Raw genomic sequence first — 20,838 nt, 5'->3', positions numbered from 1 at the left:
ATACAATATCTGCAGTCTTCTATCCTTTTGAAGTAACCATGCATTTGTCCCATAGTTGATCACCTGCTGTTATTTACATTTGTCTACAACTATTGACTAAACATCTTACAAAGCACACTACGCTCCTTGTGTTCATCCCACAAGCACCATTGTAAAACAAGATGGAAAGAGGGGGAGGGAGGACAGAGCATGGGGCCCTTTCAGGACTTGACAAGCCTTTCATAATTATCACCACAGGTACCTTATTACTTAGGAAAGAACAGGTGCATGACAATCCACCCAGTAGCCTGGGCCAACAGGTGGTATTTTGTGACAGTCAATATGGAAGCCAAGAAGACAGATAATAATCAAAACTGATTTATTTAGCAAGACCTTAGACATACAATTGGAGGAAAACTGAAATGAAGACTATTATCTCATCTGCCTAGCCATACTGCAAACAAATTGGGAAGGAAGAAAATTCCAGAAGGATCACACACACACACACACACCCTACTATCTCCACTATCCACTACAAGAGAAAAAAAAATTCTGTCGATGGCACAGTTTTGCTTTCATATACAATGGGCAGCTGACTGAATATGCAAAAAACAACTTTCCAGCAACGTAGCACCTTATAAAGACAGTCCATACACACTGTAAGTACGTAATCACATCCCTCCTTATTTAATCCTTACATTAACCCTATTATTACTCCCCTATTACAGATGATGAAGCGTCTAACATAATAATTTTCGAGCCTGGACCCTGGGCTAGAGTTGGACAGATCTATTTCACTCTCAGCTTTGCTACTAATTGTATGATCTTTGTCAAGTTACTTCACTTCTGTGCCACAGTCTCCTTATTTGTAAAGTAACGATAACCATAGTAACAACCTTGTAAGGTTTTTGTGAGGATTGAATGAGATAATGCATGTGAAGTGCTTAGCACAGAGCCTGGCACACAACGTGCTGACGCTGTAGTCATGGCGGTAAGTAGAGGTGGGGACAATGATGACAAAGAAGTTGCAGTGGAAGAAGAAACCAGGGATTACTAAAGGTATGGAACTTGCCCAAAGTCACACAGCTAGTACAAGGCAGAGCTAGAATTTCAGTCCCAATCTGATTCTTTAAATCTGACTTTGACCTCTAGGCAAATACTGCCTCCCACAGTCATAAGGTACTTCATTCTAACTTTATAGCTAGCCAGCCAAACCTGAGAGCTGGTTGAGCCATTTGTCCAAGCTCACAGAATCCTGCACGAAGATTCAGCGACTCTTCTTCCAGTGCTCATTAATTACAATGTAATTAACTTTACTCACAAGCAAAAGTAGTTTTATTCATTTATTCATTACCTCTTCCAAATTTAGAATTTGGCATTCTTTTTTTTTTTAAAGATTTTTATTTATTTATTTGACAGAGAGAGACACAGCGAGAGAGGGAACACAAGCAGGCAGAGTGGGGAGGGAAGAAGCAGGCTTCCCATGGAGCAGGGAGCCCGATGTGGGGCTCGATGTGGGGCTCAATGTGGGGCTCAATGTGGGGCTCGATCCCAGGACCCTGGGATCAGACCCGAGCCGAAGGCAGACACTTAACAACTGAGCCACCCAGGCGCCCCAGAATTTGGAATTCTATAAAAGTACATAAACCGCTTCCAAAGGAATCTGACCAAAGGATAAACTGGCTGGTGGTATCCTCCTAGGAGAATAGATTAACATTTATAAATCTAAATTATCATCTCAAAGGTTTCATCTGAATGTGTCCTAAGTATTCAAAACCTTAACTTATTCCAGTTGATCAACTCCTTTTCTTACATAGCAAAACAACAAACAATAAACAACAACAAAGAAACCATCCTGAGCCTTTTTTCATTTCATAAACAGTATCAGTAAAGCATTCTGGGCTTGCAAGGGGTTAGTTCATTTGTTTTAATGAGATAGAACAGGCATACAATAAACTGCACATATTTAAAATGTACAATTTGATGAGGTTTGACATACGTATATATACAACTATGAAACCATCACCACAGTCAAAACAGGGAACATAAGCCATCACCCAAAAAGTTTCCTCAAGTACTTTTGTAATCCCTTTTCCCATCCCTTCCAGTCCACCTTCATCCCCAGGCAACCACTGATCTGCTTCCTGTCACTACCAATTAGTTTGCATTTTCTGGAATTTCATATAAGTGAAATCTTACAATATGTATTCCTGTTTGTCTAGCTTCTTTCACTCAGCATAAATCATACTTGTTTATCCATTCACCTGTTGATGGACCTTTAGATTGTTTCCAGTTTTTGGCAAGCACAAATAAAGCTGTCATGAACATTCATGTTCAAGTCTTTTTGTTGTTGTTGTTTTTCAAGTTCAAGTCTTTTGCACTGGTGTGAGCGTGTGGGGATGGGGAGGGTTCTTATAAAAAAAACACAATGGAAAATAAGAAACATTAACTGAAATGTCTTAGTTCAAAATTAATCTAAACTGTAGGAAACAAAATATCTTGGCCAATTTGGGCAAGTCAATTAGCTTCTCTGTCAACATCCATATCTTCTCTGTCAACATCCATATGTGCAAGGCCTGTCCCCACTAGAGTTTGTAAAAAAAAAATGAGATAGGAAGCAGAAACCTTTTAGAACTTCCACAAATAAGCTATTTTTTTTCTTGTAAATTCCCTTAAAAAAAAAAAGACTAATGTTCTATGAAATGTAATGTAAAATGCAATATTTGAGTTGTCATTTTTAAGTTTTTTTTAAATTTCTCTTAAATTTATATTTATTTCACACTTAAAAAATAATTTCCTACATACTTTCACTTTCTGCCAACAACATGAAATTAAAATAAATACAGGTAGCTATTTTAAACACCAAGAAAAAACCTCATTCTGCATTTCTAATGCATTCAAAGTCCTTATCTACCAGCTTTACTTGATGGGCATCCCCTACACCCCATCATCTATCACCGTCCTCTTCCCCTTGGCTTACTGGGCTCAGAGCTCCAAAATAAGGATGCTAAGGATGCTTCCCTCTGAGGGACTTGGCTCTTGCTGTCCTCTGTCTAGGATGTACTTTCCCCAGCAGCCATATGGTACCCTCTCACCTCCTTCAGGCTCTGCTCAAGTGCCATTCTGTGCTCTCCTTTCCTGCCCATCCTACATAAAAGGGAACTCTTCCCCACCATCACACCCCATTCCTCCTACCCAGCTATACTTGCCTCCCCAGCACTTATCATTTGAGGTATTACATATACATATATACATAATATGTATTTGATTATTTGTTATTGTCTATATCCTCCCACTAAAATGAAAGTTTTTTTTTAAGACAAAGATTTTATTGTATCCTCTGCTGCATCCTCAATGCCCAGGACAGTGGGGCCTGCCCACTTCTGAATTCCACAAATACTTGTTGAAGAAATTTGATTACACACTATTTATTGATTTAAAAAATAAATAAATTCTGAGGGGCTTGGCTGCTCAGTCAGAAGAGCATGTGATTCTTGATCTCAGGGTCATGAGTTCAAACCCAACCTTGGGTGTAGAGATTACTAAAATAAATAAATAAATAAACTTTAAAAAAACACTTCTGTTTAAAATTCACTAGGAAGAAAATTTTTAATTCAAATGCTGTGCTAGTGCTTAAATTAAAATGCTAAGTCAATGTTGATCCACTTCGTAGGATGGGTTCTTTTTTCAAATTGACATTTAACTTTGAGCAGCACTTACAAAGTGAAAAGAACACTGGAATTCAAAGGCAGGAAAGCCAGGATCTAGTCGTCTGTCCTGCCATAACTAGCTTCACTACCGAGTCATAACCTCTCCTGATCTCAGACAACTTCTCTCTAAAATGAGGAAAGTGATTATCTCCAAGGCCCCTTCTTGCTCTAAAATTCTGAGACTCTACTGCAGTTAGTGCACACTTATGCATTAAGGCTGTCAATCATAAATTAGTCAGCTTAATCCAAATTTGTCCTAATCCAAAACTGTCAACTGAAGGATTCTATCTAACTAGAAAACACTATGAAAAAATGGCCACTGGTTAGCCAGATATCCACTGGAAGGAGAGGCTTAGAAGAATGTACCTCATAGGGGTGGCAGCATTTCAACAGTTTTTTATTTATTTATTTGAAAGATTTTATTTATTTATTTGAGAGAGAGGGAGAGAGAGAGAGAGAACATGAGCAGGGGGAGTGGGAGAGGGAGAAGCAGACTCCCAGCTGAGCAGGGAGCCCGATGCGGGGTTCCATCCTGGGACGCCAGGATCATGACCTGAGCCGAAGGCAGACGCTTACTGACTGAGCCACCCAGGTGCCCCTCAAAAGTTAGTTTTTTAAAAAAGCTGATGACTGGGTGTTATTCAAAAACAATGAATCATGGATCACCACATCAAAAACTAATGATGTATTGTATGGTGACTAATATAACATAATAAAATTTTAAAAAATCAAAGAAAAATGCAGATATAATGAAAAAGCAAAAATAAATAAATAAACATAAATAAATAAATAAAAAAGCTGATGAACCTCTAATCTTCCTCAAATATGAAAAAGAATACATTACTAGAAAGGACATAAAAATACCTGTTTATTACCCTATCTTTAGCCAGTTACGAAATTTTAGATAATTACAAATATGAGTATCATACATGCAAGGAGGATATTATGATCAGAAGGAGATGTGTTAGGGACCAACAGACTTGGGTTAATGTCCAGGCTCTCTGTGTGTGATCTTGAGCAAGTCACATACTTAACTCTGCATTTTGCTTCCCTCATCTGCACAATGGGTGCAATATTTATAGTTGTTACAATAGGTAACAGTAGTTAGCTACTCGGATCCTTTTAGGAACTTAGTAAGATGATGTCTGACACACAGGATATACTTAATCAATATTATTATTAAATAACTAAATGTGAATACACCCTTGCAAACACAAATCTAACAGCCACAAAACATTCTTAGCTATCCATTTCTACTGATACAATATAGCCTATATAACATATGGAAAGAAATGAAAAAAGTTCTTCACCACTGACAGTCATATTTATTACCCATACACATACTGGTTTCTGAAAGGTCAGAACATACATTTTCTTCAAGAGTTTTTAAAAATCTACCAAGCCAGGGAGGTTTTCTTTAAGATCATTCTTCTGTGGAAAGAGCTGACAAATACTCAATACATTTATGCAGTAAACATCTTAGGAAAGCCAACCTAAGAGCTCAGGTATTTTTAACTACTCCTACCTTTTTAATCCTAAAAATAAATATATTACATACATACAAAATTTTAGGATCTGTGAACTTAGTCTCTAAGAAACAAAGAGCATCCACTTCCCACATTTCACATTCAACAAAGTCAATTAAATAAAAAGATTCCACCATCATAGCATAATACCCTTTGAGCTTTCAAGCTGGTAAGACACTCAGACACTTGCTTTTTCTAGAATAGGCCCAAATGAGACACAAGAAAACCATAATCCTATGTTAGGAATTCCCTATCAACTGGTATCTTCCCTTTTCGGTGGCCGGACTGTAAAATAAGTCAATTAAGAGTTCACAATGGGAATGCTGCAACCTCAACCTCAAATCCAGACACAAAACACAGTGGAACGCATTCACATCTCAAGCACACCCAAACATCTTGGCCAACGCGATCTGATCACTACCGTTTCCAGAAACGCACAGTAATGGGTTTTAATCCATTTCTATAAACGTTCCTTGTGCTGAAAGCCGAAGTGCATGCAAAACAGCAAAACACGAAAGATTCTTCGCATTCCGTTTTTAGCCAGAAGACAGGCCATCCTCTCTGCGCCCTACCCCAGAGAGTCCTTCTTGCGACAGCAAGAATTTCATGACACCCCGTGCTACATACACATCAAAATATCACCCCACAAAGTGGAGGGGGTGCAGCGTCAGCATCGGCTGGCCTCGATGAAATGATACTGCCAGTATTCCCACCTCTGGGCAAACACGAAACCAAGTGAAGTCGGTGGAAAGTTCTCATCAACCGAGCATATTTGGTTTCCTTCTGCCCCCAAACCCAGCAGCAACACAAAAACGGAGATTTCCTTTTGCACCTGCCACAGTTCCTGAGCTTCGGCTTCTCGGAGACCCCCGAGCTCACGAAAAAGGCCTTGAGGCCTAAAGCGCCCGTGACCCTTTGCGGAGAGCGCACGGAGGGCCCCTGTAGCATCACCCTCGCTGTCCACACTGCCCGCTTCCCTGACAAAGGCCCGTGTCAATCCGAGGCACGACACAGAGAAGTTGCTGGATTGCCCATCACGGATCGACAGCTGCCAATACCCTCCCCCGGGGGAAAGAAAAATCAACATAGAACTGGGAATAAGAAAGGGGGAGGTATACAGCGTTAAAATTAAAATGTCCCCAAAGCTAAGCAACCTGGGTGTGCCCTGGAAGTGAGTCCAGGGGGTCCATGGGAGAGGGGAGACAGAGCCTGGGAGGCGACGGTGGCTCTTCCAGGGCGTGAAGGCCGTGCCGGGTGATAGTCTAATAAAATGCCGGGTGTCAGAACGCTCAGAATGAAACCACAAATGCAATACCCGGCGGGCTTGAGGCCCCGAGGAGGCAGGGAGGCGGGCGGGCTGCGGACCTGCAGCCGAGGCCCCCCACCTGTCCTCCCCGCGCCCACACACCTGCCGGGGCAGTCTTCGGGAGGGGTCTCGGGGCGGGGGTGAGGCAGAAATGTGATGGCCCGACCCCGGGGATGCGGGGCGGGTGGGCTAATCTGCTGGCAGACGCCGGGGAGCAGCCTCGCTCACCTCCAAGTCGGTGTCGGCGGCCTCCGGGGCCCCGAGGATCTCGCTGGGCAGCTCGGCCAGGTCGGTGACCCGGATCAGCCCGTCGTGCAGGAAGATGGTCTCCTCCTTCACTGAGAGCCACTGCGCCGAGTCCGCGGCCGCCGCCGCCGCAGCTGCCGCGGCCGCAGACGAGCCCATGGCCCCGGCTGAGGGGTTGACGGTGAGGAGCAGCCGCCCGGCCCGGGGGAGACGCGAGCAGGAGACGCCGCGATCACCAGTCCATAGCAGCAGCCGCCGCGCCCGCCTGCAGCGCCCCGCTCGCAGCCTCGCCTGTGCAGCTCCGCCCTAGGCGGTCCGAGCCGCCATCCCCCCACCCCCGGGCCCTGAGACCCCGGCCCCGCCACCACCGCCGCCGCCGAGGAGCAGGACCCGCCTCTGCCGCTCAGCAGCCAACTGTCAGTGAGACGCCATGTTGGGGGCGGGGCTCCCGGCATGCCCCGCGGAGCGGACAATACAGGCTCCGCCCAGCCACTTGGCCCCGCCCACCCAGGGCGGCCCGGGGCTAACCGGTCAGCTGGACCTCTGCCGTGCCTTTCACTCGGTCTTGTCCTCAGACTGACCTTTCCTTCTCCTACCCCTAGACGTTCGGGGGCGCCCTGGGTCTGCAGTCCACCGGGAGAAGAAGACTCCGCCTCCCCTCCTCTACCTACTCAGGTATGCACCCCTTGCAGGGGGGCAGAACCCCCACCCTAGGCAGAACATGGAGGTTCACTCCCAGCTTTCGTATTTAAATGAGATATATGCAAAAATCTGGCACAGTGCACACTTGTTCATAAACACTCGGTAGCGCCTCACAGTAGGTGTTTCATATTTACCAAAATGTCTAGTACTCAGTAAGCACTCAAAACCTGATGAAAAAGCACCGGTCACAATGCTTAGTGCCCAGCATCTAACACTTAGTAAGTGCTCCCTAGTGGGGTTGAAACTATTGTTATATTCCACCAATATTCAACACTGATTGACGTACACCTTAAAAATATGCACGCCGTCCCATTTTTATTAAAACAAGAAAGGAAAGAACTATGTATGTAGAGAAAAATGTGTAGGAGAACACATTCCAAATTGTTAATGTGAGTTGCTATGCAGAGTGGGACCGGTCTGTATGGTTGAGGTGAAGATTGCTATCTTTGTATTGCTTTTATAATTAAAAAAAAGGACTCAATGGGGCGCCTGGGTGGCTCAGTTAAGCGTCTGCCTTCAGCTCAGGTCATGATCCCAGGGTCATGGTTTGAGCCCCACATCAGGCTTCCCGCTCAGCAGGAAGCCTGCTTCTCCCTCTCCCACTCCCCCCTGCTTGTGTTCCCTCTCTCGCTGTGTCTCTCTCTGTCAAATAAATAAATAAAATCTTAAAAAAAAAAATAAAAGCACTCATTGGTATCAAAGGACTTGAAAATGTATGTATGTCCACCAAAAAAAAAACAAAAAACAAAACCAAAACCATGCACAGAGATGTTTATAGCAGCTTTATTCATAATTTCCACAACTTGGAAGTAACCAGGATGCCCTTCTGTACGTGAATGGATAAACTGAGGTCCATCCAAGCAATGGAATATTACTCAGAGCTAAAAAGAAATGACTATCAAGCCATGAAAAGACATGGAGGAAACTTCAAGGCATATTATTAAATGAAAGAAACCAATTTGAAAAGGCTACGTATGGGGCCCCTGGGTGGCACAGTTGGTTAAGCGTGGGACTCTTGGTTTCAGCTCAGCCACTGAGCTCAGATCGTGAGATGGAGCCTGCTTGGGGCTCTGTTGTGGGATTGAGCCCCCCATTGGGCTCTGCACTCAGCGTGGATTCTGCTTAAGACTCTCTGCCCCTCCCCTCTCTCTAAAATAAATTAATTAATTAAGGGACGCCTGGGTGGCTCAGTCGATTAAGCGTCTACCTTCAGCTCGGGTCATGATCCCAGGGTCCTGGGATCAGAGTCCCGCTTCAGTCCAGGCTCCCTGCTCAGGGGGAAGTCAGCTTCTCCCTCTCTGCCTGCCACTCCCCCAGCTTGCACACACACTCTCTCTCTCTCTCTCTCACTGTCAAATAAAATCTTTATGATAAGTAAATAAATAAAATTTAAAAAAGAAAAAAGGCTACATACTGTGTGATTCCAACTATGAGACATTCTGGAAAAGGCAGAACTATGGAGACAGTAAAAAGATCAGTGGTTGCCAGGGTTTTGGGGTATGGTGAGAGTGATGAATAGGCAGAGCATGGAGGGTTTTTAGGGCAGTGAAAATACTCTGGTACCATAATGATGGATATATGTCCTTATTCATTTGTCCAAATGCATAGAATCCACACCACCAAGAGTGAACCATAATGTAAGCTATGGACTTTGGGGATGATGATGTGTCAGTATAGGTTCCTCAGTTGCAACAAATGTACCATCTGGTGGGGAAACTTGAAGGTAAGGGAAGCTATGCTGGTGTGGACGCAGGGAGTATATGGAAAATCTCTGTACCATCCTCTCAATTTTGCTATGAACCTAAAACTGCTCTGAAAAATAGTTTTCATAAAGAATAAATAAGCATGGGGCGCCTGGGTGGCTCAGTCGTTGAGCATCTGCCTTGGGCTCAGGTCATGATCCCAGGGTCCTGGGATCGAGCCCCGCATGGGGCTCCCTGCTCAGCGGGAAGCCTGCTTCTCCCTCTCCCACTCCCCCTGCTTGTGTTCCTTCTCTTGCTGTGTCTCTCTGTCAAATAAATAAATAAATAAATAAATAAATAAAATCTTAAAAAAAAAAAGAATAAATAAGCAAATGAATCAGAAGAACATTAAGGTGCAAACCCTTTGATCCAGCAATTCAACTCTGAAGAAGTTCAAAGGAAATAATCAGACCCATAGTCAAGGATGCGTATACAGGGATGTACAGGTCAATACTGTTCATAAGAGGAAAAATTATAACCTTCTAAACGGCCAACAATATGCAAATAGTTAACCATAATAATGGTATATCCGTAAGATGAAATATTATGAAGCCATTCAGAATAATGTTTATGAAGAATAGTAATGCAAGTGAATGTTCATGATCTATTGCTAAATGGAAAAAAAATCAGGCTAAAATAGTAAGGAAATTTTGGAATTTAATTATGTTTATGTATGATTACATCTTAAAATTACATGCATGTATGACTATAGATATAAAAACCTGGAGGGTATCATGCCTGATACAACATTTGGGTGAATCTCAGCAATGCATTTACAGCTGACTGGGGGATCTGTGGTTTGTACTTTGGAATGTTTTCCCAGTTTTCTTCCTAGAACATGTATTACTTTTGAAAAAAAGAGGGGTGCCTGGGTGGCTCAGTCGTTAAACATCTGCCTTCAGCTCAGGTCATGATCCCAGGGTCCTGGGATCGAGCCCGCATCAAGCCCCACATAGGGCTCCCTGCTCCGCAGGAAGCCTGCTTCTGCCTCTCCCACTCCCGCCTGCTTGTGTTCCCTCTCTCGTTGTATCTCTCTCTCTGTCAAATAAATAAATAAAATCTTTTAAAAAGAAAAAAAAATTTTTTTTTTTTTTTAAAGATTTTATTTATTTATTTGATAGAGACACAGCGAGAGAGGGAACACAAGCAGGGGGAGTGGAAGAGGGAGAAGCAGGCTTCCCGCGGAGCAGGGAGCCCGATGCGGGGCTCGATCCCAGGACGCTGGGATCATGACCTGAGCCGAAGGCAGACGCTTAACGACTGAGCCACCCAGGCGCCCCATAAAAAAGAAAAAAATTTTAAAAATAAAAGCTATTGGGGCGCCTCAGTGGCTCAGTCGATTAAGTGTCTGCCTTCGGTTTAGGTCATGATCCCTGGGTCCTGGAATCAAGCCCTGCTCATCAGGGAGCCTGCTTCTCCCTCTCCTCCCTGTTCACACTGTCTGTCACTCTGTCTCTCTCTCTCTCAAATAAATAAATAAAATCTTTTAAAATAAATAAATAAATGAAAGCTATTGAGCACCTAGGTGTCAGAATACATCTACTCATTTATCTACCATGTACCCTTCAGAGTATTAACAAGAACTGAGGCTCAGAATTAAGTGACTGGCACCTGCCTAGGAATTGGCAGAATCAAGATTTGAACCCAGAGCAGGCTTCATCCTGCACTGCCTCCCTCCTAAATAAATAATTCATATTCATAGCACTGTTACAACAATCTCATGTCCCTTATCATGATTTTAATTTCATTTTTATGATACTTATTCCACAAGCATTTTTTTTTAAGATTTTATTTATTTATTTGAGAGAGAGAGAACGTGCCCGAGAGCAAGCACGAGCAGGGAGGAGGGGCAGAGGGAGAGGGAGAAGCAGACTCCCTCTGAGCAGGGAGCCCAATCTGGGGCTTGATTTCAGGACCCTGGGGTTATGACCTGAGCCCAAGGCAGACACTTCACCGCCTGAGCCACCCAGGCGCCCTCCACAAGCATTTGCCAAGCCCCTAGTAGATGTCAAATCCTGGGAGGTATATAGAATGGAGATCTATCTGAATACCAGGATTAATGTATGAAAAATTGACTCCCCTCTCTCGGAGACCTGGACAGCTATAATAACGTGTGTTGAAAATATTCCACGGAAAGATGGCCCTTCTCCTTTTATTCATTCAACAAATATTTCTTGATTCCTGCTGTGTAACAGACATTGGTCTCAGGCAGAAGAGTCTTCTCATGAGGAAGTGACAATCAAGTGGGGGAGACAGACAGGAAGCAAAGAACACTAGGTCCAATAGTTCAGAACTGATCAGTGCCGTGAAAACAATAAAACAGGCAAATGTGATGAAACGACCGTTTCACACATCCTCACAATAACCCTCCGAGTGAGGTCATATTATTCCCCCCGTCCAGTTGGGACACCAAGGCTCAATTGGATATTTTGCTCAATGTCTCACAACCAGTAAATATTAAAGCTCAGATTTGAACTCAGGTCTGTCTCATTCTACAATCCCAGCTTCCTTACTTTGCTTTTTGTTTGTTTGTTTGTTTTAAGTAGGCCTCACGCCCAGCATGAAGCCCAGCGCGGGGCTTACACTCACAACCCTGAGATCAAGACTTGAGCTGAGATCAAGAGTTGGATGCTTAACTGACTGAGCCACCCAGGTGCCCCCCTACTTCCTTATTTGGACTCTAAAGAAATCACTCTTTCCTTTTGCTCACAACTTCCAAACCTAATGGCAACCATCACGATTTTTTAAATACTCAGGTTTTAGAATCTTTTTTTTTTTTTTTAAGATTTTATTTATGTATTTGAGAGAGAGAGAATGAGAGAGAGCACATGAGAGGGGGGAGGGTCAGAGGGAGAAGCAGACTCCCTGCTGAGCAGCTAGCTCGATGCGGGACTCGATCCTGGGACTCCAGGATCACGACCTGAGCCGAAGGCAGTCGCTTAACCCACTGAGCCACCCAGGCGCCCTCAGGTTTTAGAATCTAAAAACAACCTTCTAGTGTAGCTCAGAGAAACATTATCCTGCTCTTATTGTTTATATTTCAAGATCAGGAGTCAAGATGCCCAGGAATTATTGTCCTTCACCCCAATTAATAAAAGCAGCACATATCCAGGGCTGAAAGACTTTAGACTGCATAATGAATAGTTATTTAATATTTAAACAACAGTAATTAATTAGTCATAGGACTGCATGCCTGCCACCGTACCATGATGAGGCAGCTGATGAATTAATATTTATAGAGACCCCTCCGGAAAAAGATAATTTACTGGGAATTTCTAGAATGGTCAGAAAGACAAAGAAAGTCCCTGGTCAAAAGAACTCTATGCTGGAAGCCTTGGGGCAGAGCATATAAATTTAGTCAAGACAACACACACACACACACACACACACACACTATGCACACAGGAAACATACATTCATAGGTTCATATAAAGAAAAGTTTCATGGTTGATGATTTCTTTTCTTTGGAGTTGTCCTTTTCCACTCTTCCATTTGAGAATGGGGTATTGGGATGGGAAGATAAGGTATTGACTGAGCAACCCTAAGTTGGAAGCAAAGAGGAAGCACGAGAAGGCAGGAAGGAATAGCTTTTGGACCTCAGTTTTCCCTGGGAGGCATCTCCCCAAGAGATAGCAAGCTTGTTGATGGAGACCATCTCCCTGCTGCCCCAGCTGCTGACGTGATGTTCACTGGCCTCAGCTCAAGCTGGGGCCCCTCTGGGATTTTGCAGTATCTCTCCCTTCTGCTGGTTTCTCTGTACCAGCTGACTGTCTAAAATGAGTCTCTAATCCTTACTGGGCTCACAAAAATGCGAGTGTGGCGTGAAGATAAGTGGTCCTTGAAAAGCCTTAATAGAGCTTGAAATAGCTTTAAACAAAGCATCCATGTTAATTTTTTTTTTTTTTTTAAGATTTTATTTATTTGCGAGAGAGAGAATGAGAGACAGAGAGCATGAGAGAGGGGAGGGTCAGAGGGAGAAGCAGACTCCCCGACGAGCAGGGAGCCCGATGCGGAACTCGATCCCGGGACTCCAGGATCATGACCTGAGCCGAAGGCAGTCGCTTAACCAACTGAGCCACCCAGGCGCCCCCATGTTAATTTTTAAGGTTTTTCAAAACACCAAGGAAAAAAACACATGCACACATCTGCTAAACAGACACACACACTGACAGAAACTGTGGGGGAGATTGATTGTTTCCATCTCACTAATCATAGTCTCAAAGAGGAAACATACACCTACTCAATATCTTTTTTTTCCCAAATGATCTGGTAGGTCCTGTTCTTTTTTTCTTTTTCCTCCGCCGCCTCCTCCTCCTCCTCCTCCTCCTCCTTCTTCTTCTTCTTCTGTTCTTTTTTTCTTTTTCTTTCTTCCTTCTTCTCCTCCTTCTTCTTCTATTCAAGGAAGATTATTTCGGCTCATGGGTGGGTCTATGAAGCGGCAGGGAAAGGAAATCGGATGAAAGAGATATTTGAAAAAACGAAGAGGGAGAAATTCTCCTTGGCGCTCCTTTGAATTACCATAACTAAGGGACAAGCCTTCACGCTGATGAAAAGCCCAGGATGAAGCGGCATTAAGTGCAGCTCAGCTCTTACTGGAAAAATCAGGCACCATGGAGCTCTGAAAGTTGCTATGTCCTCTGGCGTCCCCTTGTGGGCACTAGAGGCCTTACTGCACTGAAATTTAAATTTCCGACTTGCCAATTTGCAAAAAAAAAAAAGCTCCCCTGCTGCAAACACTTAGATTAAGAAACGGTCCCCCCGCCCCGCAAAGGAAAAGTGAGCCAAAGATACAATCATAGAGTTTGCACAAAAAGAAAAGCAAGCGCTTTATGTTTTCATTAATTCAGTAGTCCATGAGTGCACACAGTCCTATCTGTGATGGGGGAAGTAGACCATATAGAGCAGAAGCACCTGCTCCATAGTTGGGCTGAGTGTCTACTTTGTGCAAGGAAAGATTAGGTTCGTGAAGCTTAGGATGGGGAAGTGACTTGGAGCAAGAACTTCCACAGAGAATGAGAAGTCCAGGGACCTGGTCTGAAACATGGGGAAGGTTCCCTGAGGACCGCGCATTAAATGATGCGTGTGAGTTGGTTAAATGAAGTGAGGATGGTACGGGAAATCCAGTAACCCGAAGAAAAGCATTACGCGGGGGCGCCTGTGTGGCTCAGTCATTAAGCATCTGCCTTCGGCTGGGGTCACGATCCCAGGGTCCTGGGATTGAGCCCTGCATTGGGCTCCCTGCTCGGCGGGAAGCCTTCTTCTCCCTCTCCCACTCCCCCTGCTTGTGTTCCCTCTCTTGCTGTGTCTGTCAAATAAATAAATAAAATCTTAAAAAAAAAGAAAAGAAAAGAAAAGCATTACATGAAAATGCAGTGTGTGTGGCGTTTGAATCACAGGCTGCCTGGGTTTGCGTCCCAAATCCTTTGCACCTTACCTCGGACAAATCATTCCACACATCTGTGCCGCAGTTTTCCCATCTTAAAATAGGATCACAGTAATCATACCTACCTCATAGGGTTTTTGTGAAGATTAAATGAGTTAATATGGACAGGACCATTAGCGCCATGCCTGAAATGCACTCTATAAGTGTTAGTTATTATTAAATGTGGCACCGGGGCGCCTGGGTGGCTCAGTCGTTAAGCGTCTGCCTTCGGCTCAGGTCATGGTCCCAGGGTCCTGGGATCGAGCCCCGCATCGGGCTCTCTGCTCAGCGGGAAGCCTGCTTCTCCCTCTCCCACTCCCCCTGCTTGTGTTCCCTCTCACTGTCTCTCTGTCAAATAAATAAATAAAATTAAATTTAAAAATGTGGCACCATTTTTCGCCAGTAATTGAAATCAGATTTTAATTTCAGCCCAGGGATGGTGAAGCTCTTAGGCAAACACATCATCTATTGCTAGTAGCACTTGAAGTCAGCATGGTCTTTTTGGAAAAGCACTTTGGCCACACATCCCCGAAAGTCATAAAGGGACCACGCCTTTTGATCCACCATTCCACTCCTAGATATTTACCCATGGAAATCTTTCATCAAACAAGGAACTGTTACATTCCTACTTTCTGCTGGACTCTTATAACTAAGTCATAGCTCCTATCCTCAAGAAGCTTAAAATCTAATGGGGGAGAAGACCTCACACTGCAGTGTTAGCAGTCCTACCTGTGAGGGGGGAAATGGAGCAGATAGAACAGAAGCACCTGTTTCTTATTTGAGGTGAGACTTGGGAGCAAGCAGGAGATCAAGAACAGTGGTTCTCAACTGGGGATGATTTTGCCTACCCAGGGAACATTTGGCAACGTCTGCAAATGATTTTTATCATCACGAATGGGGTTGAATGCTACTGACATCTAGTGAATAGAGGCCAGAGATGCTGCTAAACAACATCCTACAATGCACAAAACAGTCCCCACTCTCTCATACACACACACACACACACACACACACACACACACACACAGTTATCCATCCCCAAATGTCTTTAATGTGGAGGCTCAGAAACTGATCCAAAGCAATGACTGAGGGGCGCCTGGGTGGTTCAGTCGTTAAGCATCTGCCTTCGGCTCAGATCATGATCCCAGGGTCCTGGGATCGAGCCCAGCATCGGGCTCTCTGCTCAGCAGGAAGCCTGCTTCTCCCTCTCCCACTCCCCCGCTTGTGTTCCCTCTCTCGCTGTGTCTCTCTCTGTCAAATAAATAAATAAAATCTTTAAAAAAAATAAATAAACCATCCAGTTAGTGGTACTTTGTTACCACAGCCCAGGATACTAATGGAGGGACTTTCCAGACTTCTCATCAGAGCAGGTCAAGTAGATTTCCCCGCCCTATTGAGGTTGGGGTTGGCCATGTGACATCCTTTGGCCGATGGAGTTTTAGCAGATGTGATGTGAGCAGAGGTTAAATCTGTTTGTGCTTTGGGAGTTGTTGGTCCCCAAATGAGACATGTGGCAGACCTGAGCTACCAGCTCATGGCCTGGAGCTGAGCCCCACAGATCCCTGTCCTGAAGTAAAACCAACCCACAGCCTACCCGCAGACCCAGGAGGGATGAATACATGCCTTTTTATTGTTAGTCAGCCACTGACGATACTGAGATTTTTTTTTTTTTTTATGGTTAATCCCTAAATCCCTAGTGCCTGGCATGGTGCTTGGAATAAAGTAGTTGCTTCATAAAGGGTTTTCCTGCTTAGGGAATCTGAAGATGCTGTGCAAAAAAACTTCACACATTCATCCACACTGTGGTTTTATGATTTACATGTACTACATGCTCCCTATGCTCATACCCCTCGGCTGCTTTTTCACCTCGTCTTAGACTAGTGTCCATGGTGATCTAAGAAAGTCACCCTGGCTTCTTTCCATTTCTTTACCAATTGTATAATTGTTCCTACCTCTTGGCCTTTATACTTCCTGATCGCCAGCCTAGATGCACTTCCCCACCTGGGTAGGTTGGCAAACTCCTATTCATCCTTCAGGTCTCAGCTACCTCACAGAGAATGTCCCTGCCCTCCCCCCCACCAAACATCACAGGTCTGCCTCTTTTAGTAGTCCTTAAATGCAATTGAATAATTCGTAATAAAAATTTTGGTGCCTTCTCTCCCTTGATAGACTGTAAGATACATAATGTCTAGCACAATGCTTGGGACATAGTCAGTGCTTAATACAGAGTTGAAGAATCACTAAATGAATTAACACCAGGTCATCTTTTGTAGGGAAGTCCATAGGTAGGGAGATTAATTGAACCAAGGCTCTGCTTTAATAATTTGAGAGGGGGCGCCTGGGTGGCTCAGTTGGTTAAGCGACTGCCTTCGGCTCAGGTCATGATCCTGGAGTCCCTGGATCGAGTCCCGCATCAGGCTCCCTGCTCGGCAGGGAGTCTGCTTCTCCCTCTGACCCTCCCCACTCTCATGTGCTCTCTCTCATTCTCTCTCTCTCAAATAAATAAATAAAAAAAATAAAAATCTTTAAAAAAAAATAATAATAATAATTTGAGAGGTGATAGAGGACATGGTTAAGAGGATGGGTCCAAGGGCCAGACAATCCAGGTTCATCCCATTTGGAGGAGTTACTTAACCTCTCTGTGCCTTAGTCTTCCCATCTGTAAAACGGGAATGATAAAGAAAATACAAGAACCTCCTTGCTATGGTGGTAGTATTAAGAGAGTTAAAAGTATATATCTTAATGTGAAAAGCAGTATGGCTGTTACTCAAGAAACTAGAAACTAAACATATAATTACCATATAATCAGGCAATTGCACTTCTTTTTTTAAAGTACTTTTTAAATTTTTTATTTATTTTAAATTTAATTTTATTTTTTAATTACCATATAATGTATTACTGGTTTCCGAGGTACAGGATGTGATTCATCAGTCTTATATAATATACAGTGCTCATTACATCACGTGCCTTCCTTAATGTCCATCACCCAGTTACCCCAACGCTCCACCGCCGCCCCCCCTTCCTCTCCAGCAACCTTCAGTTTGTTTCCTATGATTAAGAGTCGCTTATGATTTGATTCCCTCTCTGGTTTCATCTTGTTTTATTTTTTCCTCTCTTCCCCTATGATCCTCTGTTTTGTTTCTTAAACTCCACATATCAGTGAGATCATATGATAATTGTCTTTCTCTGATTGACTTATTTCACTTAGCATAATACCCTCTAGTTCCATCCACGTCTTTGCACATGGCAAGATTTCGGGGGTTTTTTTGATGGCTGAGTAGTATTCTATCGTGTATATATACCACATCTTCTGTATCCATTCATCTGTTGATGGACATCTGGGCTCTTTCCATAGTTTGGCTATTGTGGACATTGCTGCTATAAACATTGGGGTGCAGGTGCCCCTTCGGATCACTACATTTGTATCTTTGAGGTAAATACCTAGTAGTGCAGTTGCTGAGTTGGAGGGTAGCTCTATTTTCAACTTTTTGAGGAACCTCCATACTGTTTTCCAGAGTGGCTGCACCAGCTTGCATTCCCACCAACAGTGTAGGACGGTTCCCCTTTCTCTGCATCCTCGCCAACATCTGTCCTTTCCTGACTTCTTAATTTTAGCCATTCTGACTGATGTGAGATACCACTGGGGTGGTATCTCATTGTGGTTTTGATTTGTACTTCCCTGGTGCCAAGTGATGTTGAGCATTTTTTCATGTGTCTGTTGGCCATTTGGATGTCTTCTTTGGAGAAATGTCTGTTCATGTCTTCTGCCCATTTCTTGATTGGATTATTTGTTCTTTAGGTGTTGAGTTTGATAAGTTCTTCATAGATTTTGGATACTACCCTTTTTCTGATATGTCATTTGCAAATATCTTCTCCCATCCTGTCGGCTGTCTTTTGGTTTTGTCGACTGTTTCCTTTGCTGTGCAAAAGCTTTTTATCTTGATGAAGTCCCAATAGTTCATGTTTGCCTTTGTTTCTCTTGCCTTTGGAGACATGTCTAGCAAGAAGTTGCTGCGGCCGAGGTCACACAGGTTGCTGTCTCTGTTCCCCTCTAGGATTTTGATGGATTCCTGTCTCACATTGAGGTCTTTCATCCATTTTGAGTCTATTTTTGTGTGTGGCGTAAGGAAATGGTCCAGTTTCATTCTTCTGCATGTGGCTGTCCAATTTTCCCAACACCTTTTGTTGAAAAGACTGTCTTTTTTCCATTGGCTATTCTTTCCTGCTTAGTCGAAGATTAGCTGACCACAGAGTTGAGGGTCCATTTCTGAGTTCTCTATTCTGTTCCATTGATCTATGTGTCTGTTTTTGTGCCAGGACCATACTGTCTTAATGATTACAGCTTTGTAATAGAGCTTGAAGTCTGGAAGTGTGATGCCACCAGCTTTGGTTTTCTTTTTCAACATTCCTCTGGCTATTCGGGGTCTTTTCTGGTTCCATACAAATTTTAGGATTGTTTGTTCCAGCTCTGTGAAAAATACTGGTGGTATTTTGACAGGGATTGCATTGAATGTGTAGATTGCATAGACATTTTAGCAATATTTGTTCTTCCAATCCATGAGCATGGAACATTTTTCCATTTCTTTGTGTCTTCTCAATTTCTTTCATGAGTGTTCTATAGTTTTCTGAGTACAGATCCTTTGCCTCTTTGGTTAGGTTTATTCCTAGGTACCTTATGGTTTTGGGTGCCATTGTAAATGGGATCGACTCCTTAATTTCTCTTTCTTTTGTCTCATTGTTAGTGTATAGAAATGCAACTGATTTCTGTGCATTGATTTTATATCCTGCCATTTTGCTGAATTCCTGTATGATTTCTAGCAATTTTGGGGTGGAGTCTTTCGGGTTTTTCACATAGAGTATTGAGTCATCTGCAAAGAGTTAGAGTTTGACTTCTTTGCTGATTCAGATGCCTTTATTTCTTTTTGTTGTCTGATTGCTGAGACTAAGACTTCAAGTACTGTGTTGAATAGCAGTAATGATAGTGGACATCTCTGCCGTGTTCCTGACCTTAGGTGAAAAGCTCTCGGATTTTCCCCATTGAGGATGATATTCGCTGTGGGTTTTTCATGGATGGCTTTTATGATATTGAGGTATGTTCCCTCTATCCCTAAACTGTGAAGAGTTTTTTTTTTTTTTTTTAAGATTTTTTATTTATTTATTTGAGAGAGAGCAAGCACATGAGAGGGGGGAGGGTCAGAGGGAGAAGCAGACTCCCTGCCGAGCAGGGAGCCCGATGCGGGACTCGATCCAGGGACTCCAGGATCATGACCTGGGCCGAAGGCAGTCGCTTAACCAACTGAGCCACCCAGGCGCCCAAACTGTGAAGAGTTTTAATCAAGAAAGGATGCTGTACTTTTTCAAATGCTTTTTCTGCATCTATTGAGAGGATCATATGATTCTCATCCTTTCTTTTATTTATGTAGTGTATCACATTGATTGATTTGTGGATGTTGAACCACCCTTGCAGCCCAGGAATAAATCCCACTTGGTCGTGTTTAAGGGACTGTTGGATCCTCTTGGCTACTATTTTGGTGAGAATTTTTACATCCATGTTCATCAGGGATATTCGTCTATAATTCTCCTTTTTGGTGGGGTGTTTGTCTGGGTTTGGGATCAAGGTAATGCTGGCTTCGTAGAAAGAGTTTGGAAGTTTTCCTTCCATTTCTATTTTTTGAAACAGCTTCAGAATTATTTAAATAATTCTTCTTTAAATGTTTGGTATATTTCCCCTGGGAAGCCATCTGGCCCTGGGCTCTTGTTTGCGGGGAGATTTTTGATTACTGCTTCAATTTTCTTTTTTTTTTTAAAGATTTTATTTCTTTTTTTTTGACAGGGAAAGACACAGCAAGAGAAGGAACACAAGCAGGGGGAGTGGGAGAGGGAGAAGCAGGCTTCCCGCGGAGCAGGGAGCCCGATGTGGGGCTCGATCCCAGGACCCTGGATCATGACCTAAGCCGAAGGTAGATGCTTAACGACTGAGCCACCCAGGTGCCCCTGATTACTGCTTCAATTTTCTTGCTGGTTATCAGTCTGTTCAGGTTTTCTATTTCTTCCTGTTTCAGTTTTGTTTTATACATCTCTAGGAATGCGTCCATTTCTTCCAGATTGCCTAATTTGTTGGCATATAGTTACTCATAATATGCTCTTATAATTGTTTGTATTTCTTTGGTGTTGGTTGTGATCTCTCCTCTTTCATTCATGATTT

The 20,838-nt window shown here is 43.4% G+C and overlaps 1 protein-coding gene and 1 long non-coding RNA gene across 8 annotated transcripts in view; one reads left to right on the top strand and one right to left on the bottom strand.

The window, feature by feature from the left end:
- The window catches only part of HECTD4 (HECT domain E3 ubiquitin protein ligase 4), a 178,521-nt gene extending 171,415 nt beyond the window's left edge, over positions 1-7,106 (bottom strand). For all 7 annotated transcript variants that reach the window (XM_078060946.1, XM_078060947.1, XM_078060950.1 and 4 more), the window contains exon 1: positions 6,750-7,106. In XM_078060946.1, coding sequence (XP_077917072.1) covers positions 6,750-6,926 — 177 coding nt within the window. In that variant the 5' untranslated portion in view covers positions 6,927-7,106. The remainder of the gene's footprint in view (positions 1-6,749) is intronic.
- A 2-nt stretch (positions 7,107-7,108) lies between these two features.
- Positions 7,109-20,838, top strand: LOC144379940 (uncharacterized). Its single transcript, XR_013443504.1, has 3 exons — positions 7,109-7,442; positions 20,057-20,164; positions 20,467-20,838. It is a non-coding gene; the product is annotated as an uncharacterized LOC144379940 (long non-coding RNA).

The sequence above is a fragment of the Halichoerus grypus genome, chromosome 13 (assembly GCF_964656455.1).
Source record: "Halichoerus grypus chromosome 13, mHalGry1.hap1.1, whole genome shotgun sequence".
Lineage (NCBI taxonomy): Eukaryota > Metazoa > Chordata > Mammalia > Carnivora > Phocidae > Halichoerus > Halichoerus grypus.
The sequence above is the reverse complement of the archived record's forward strand: the minus strand, read 5'-3'. Positions and strand labels throughout refer to the sequence as shown.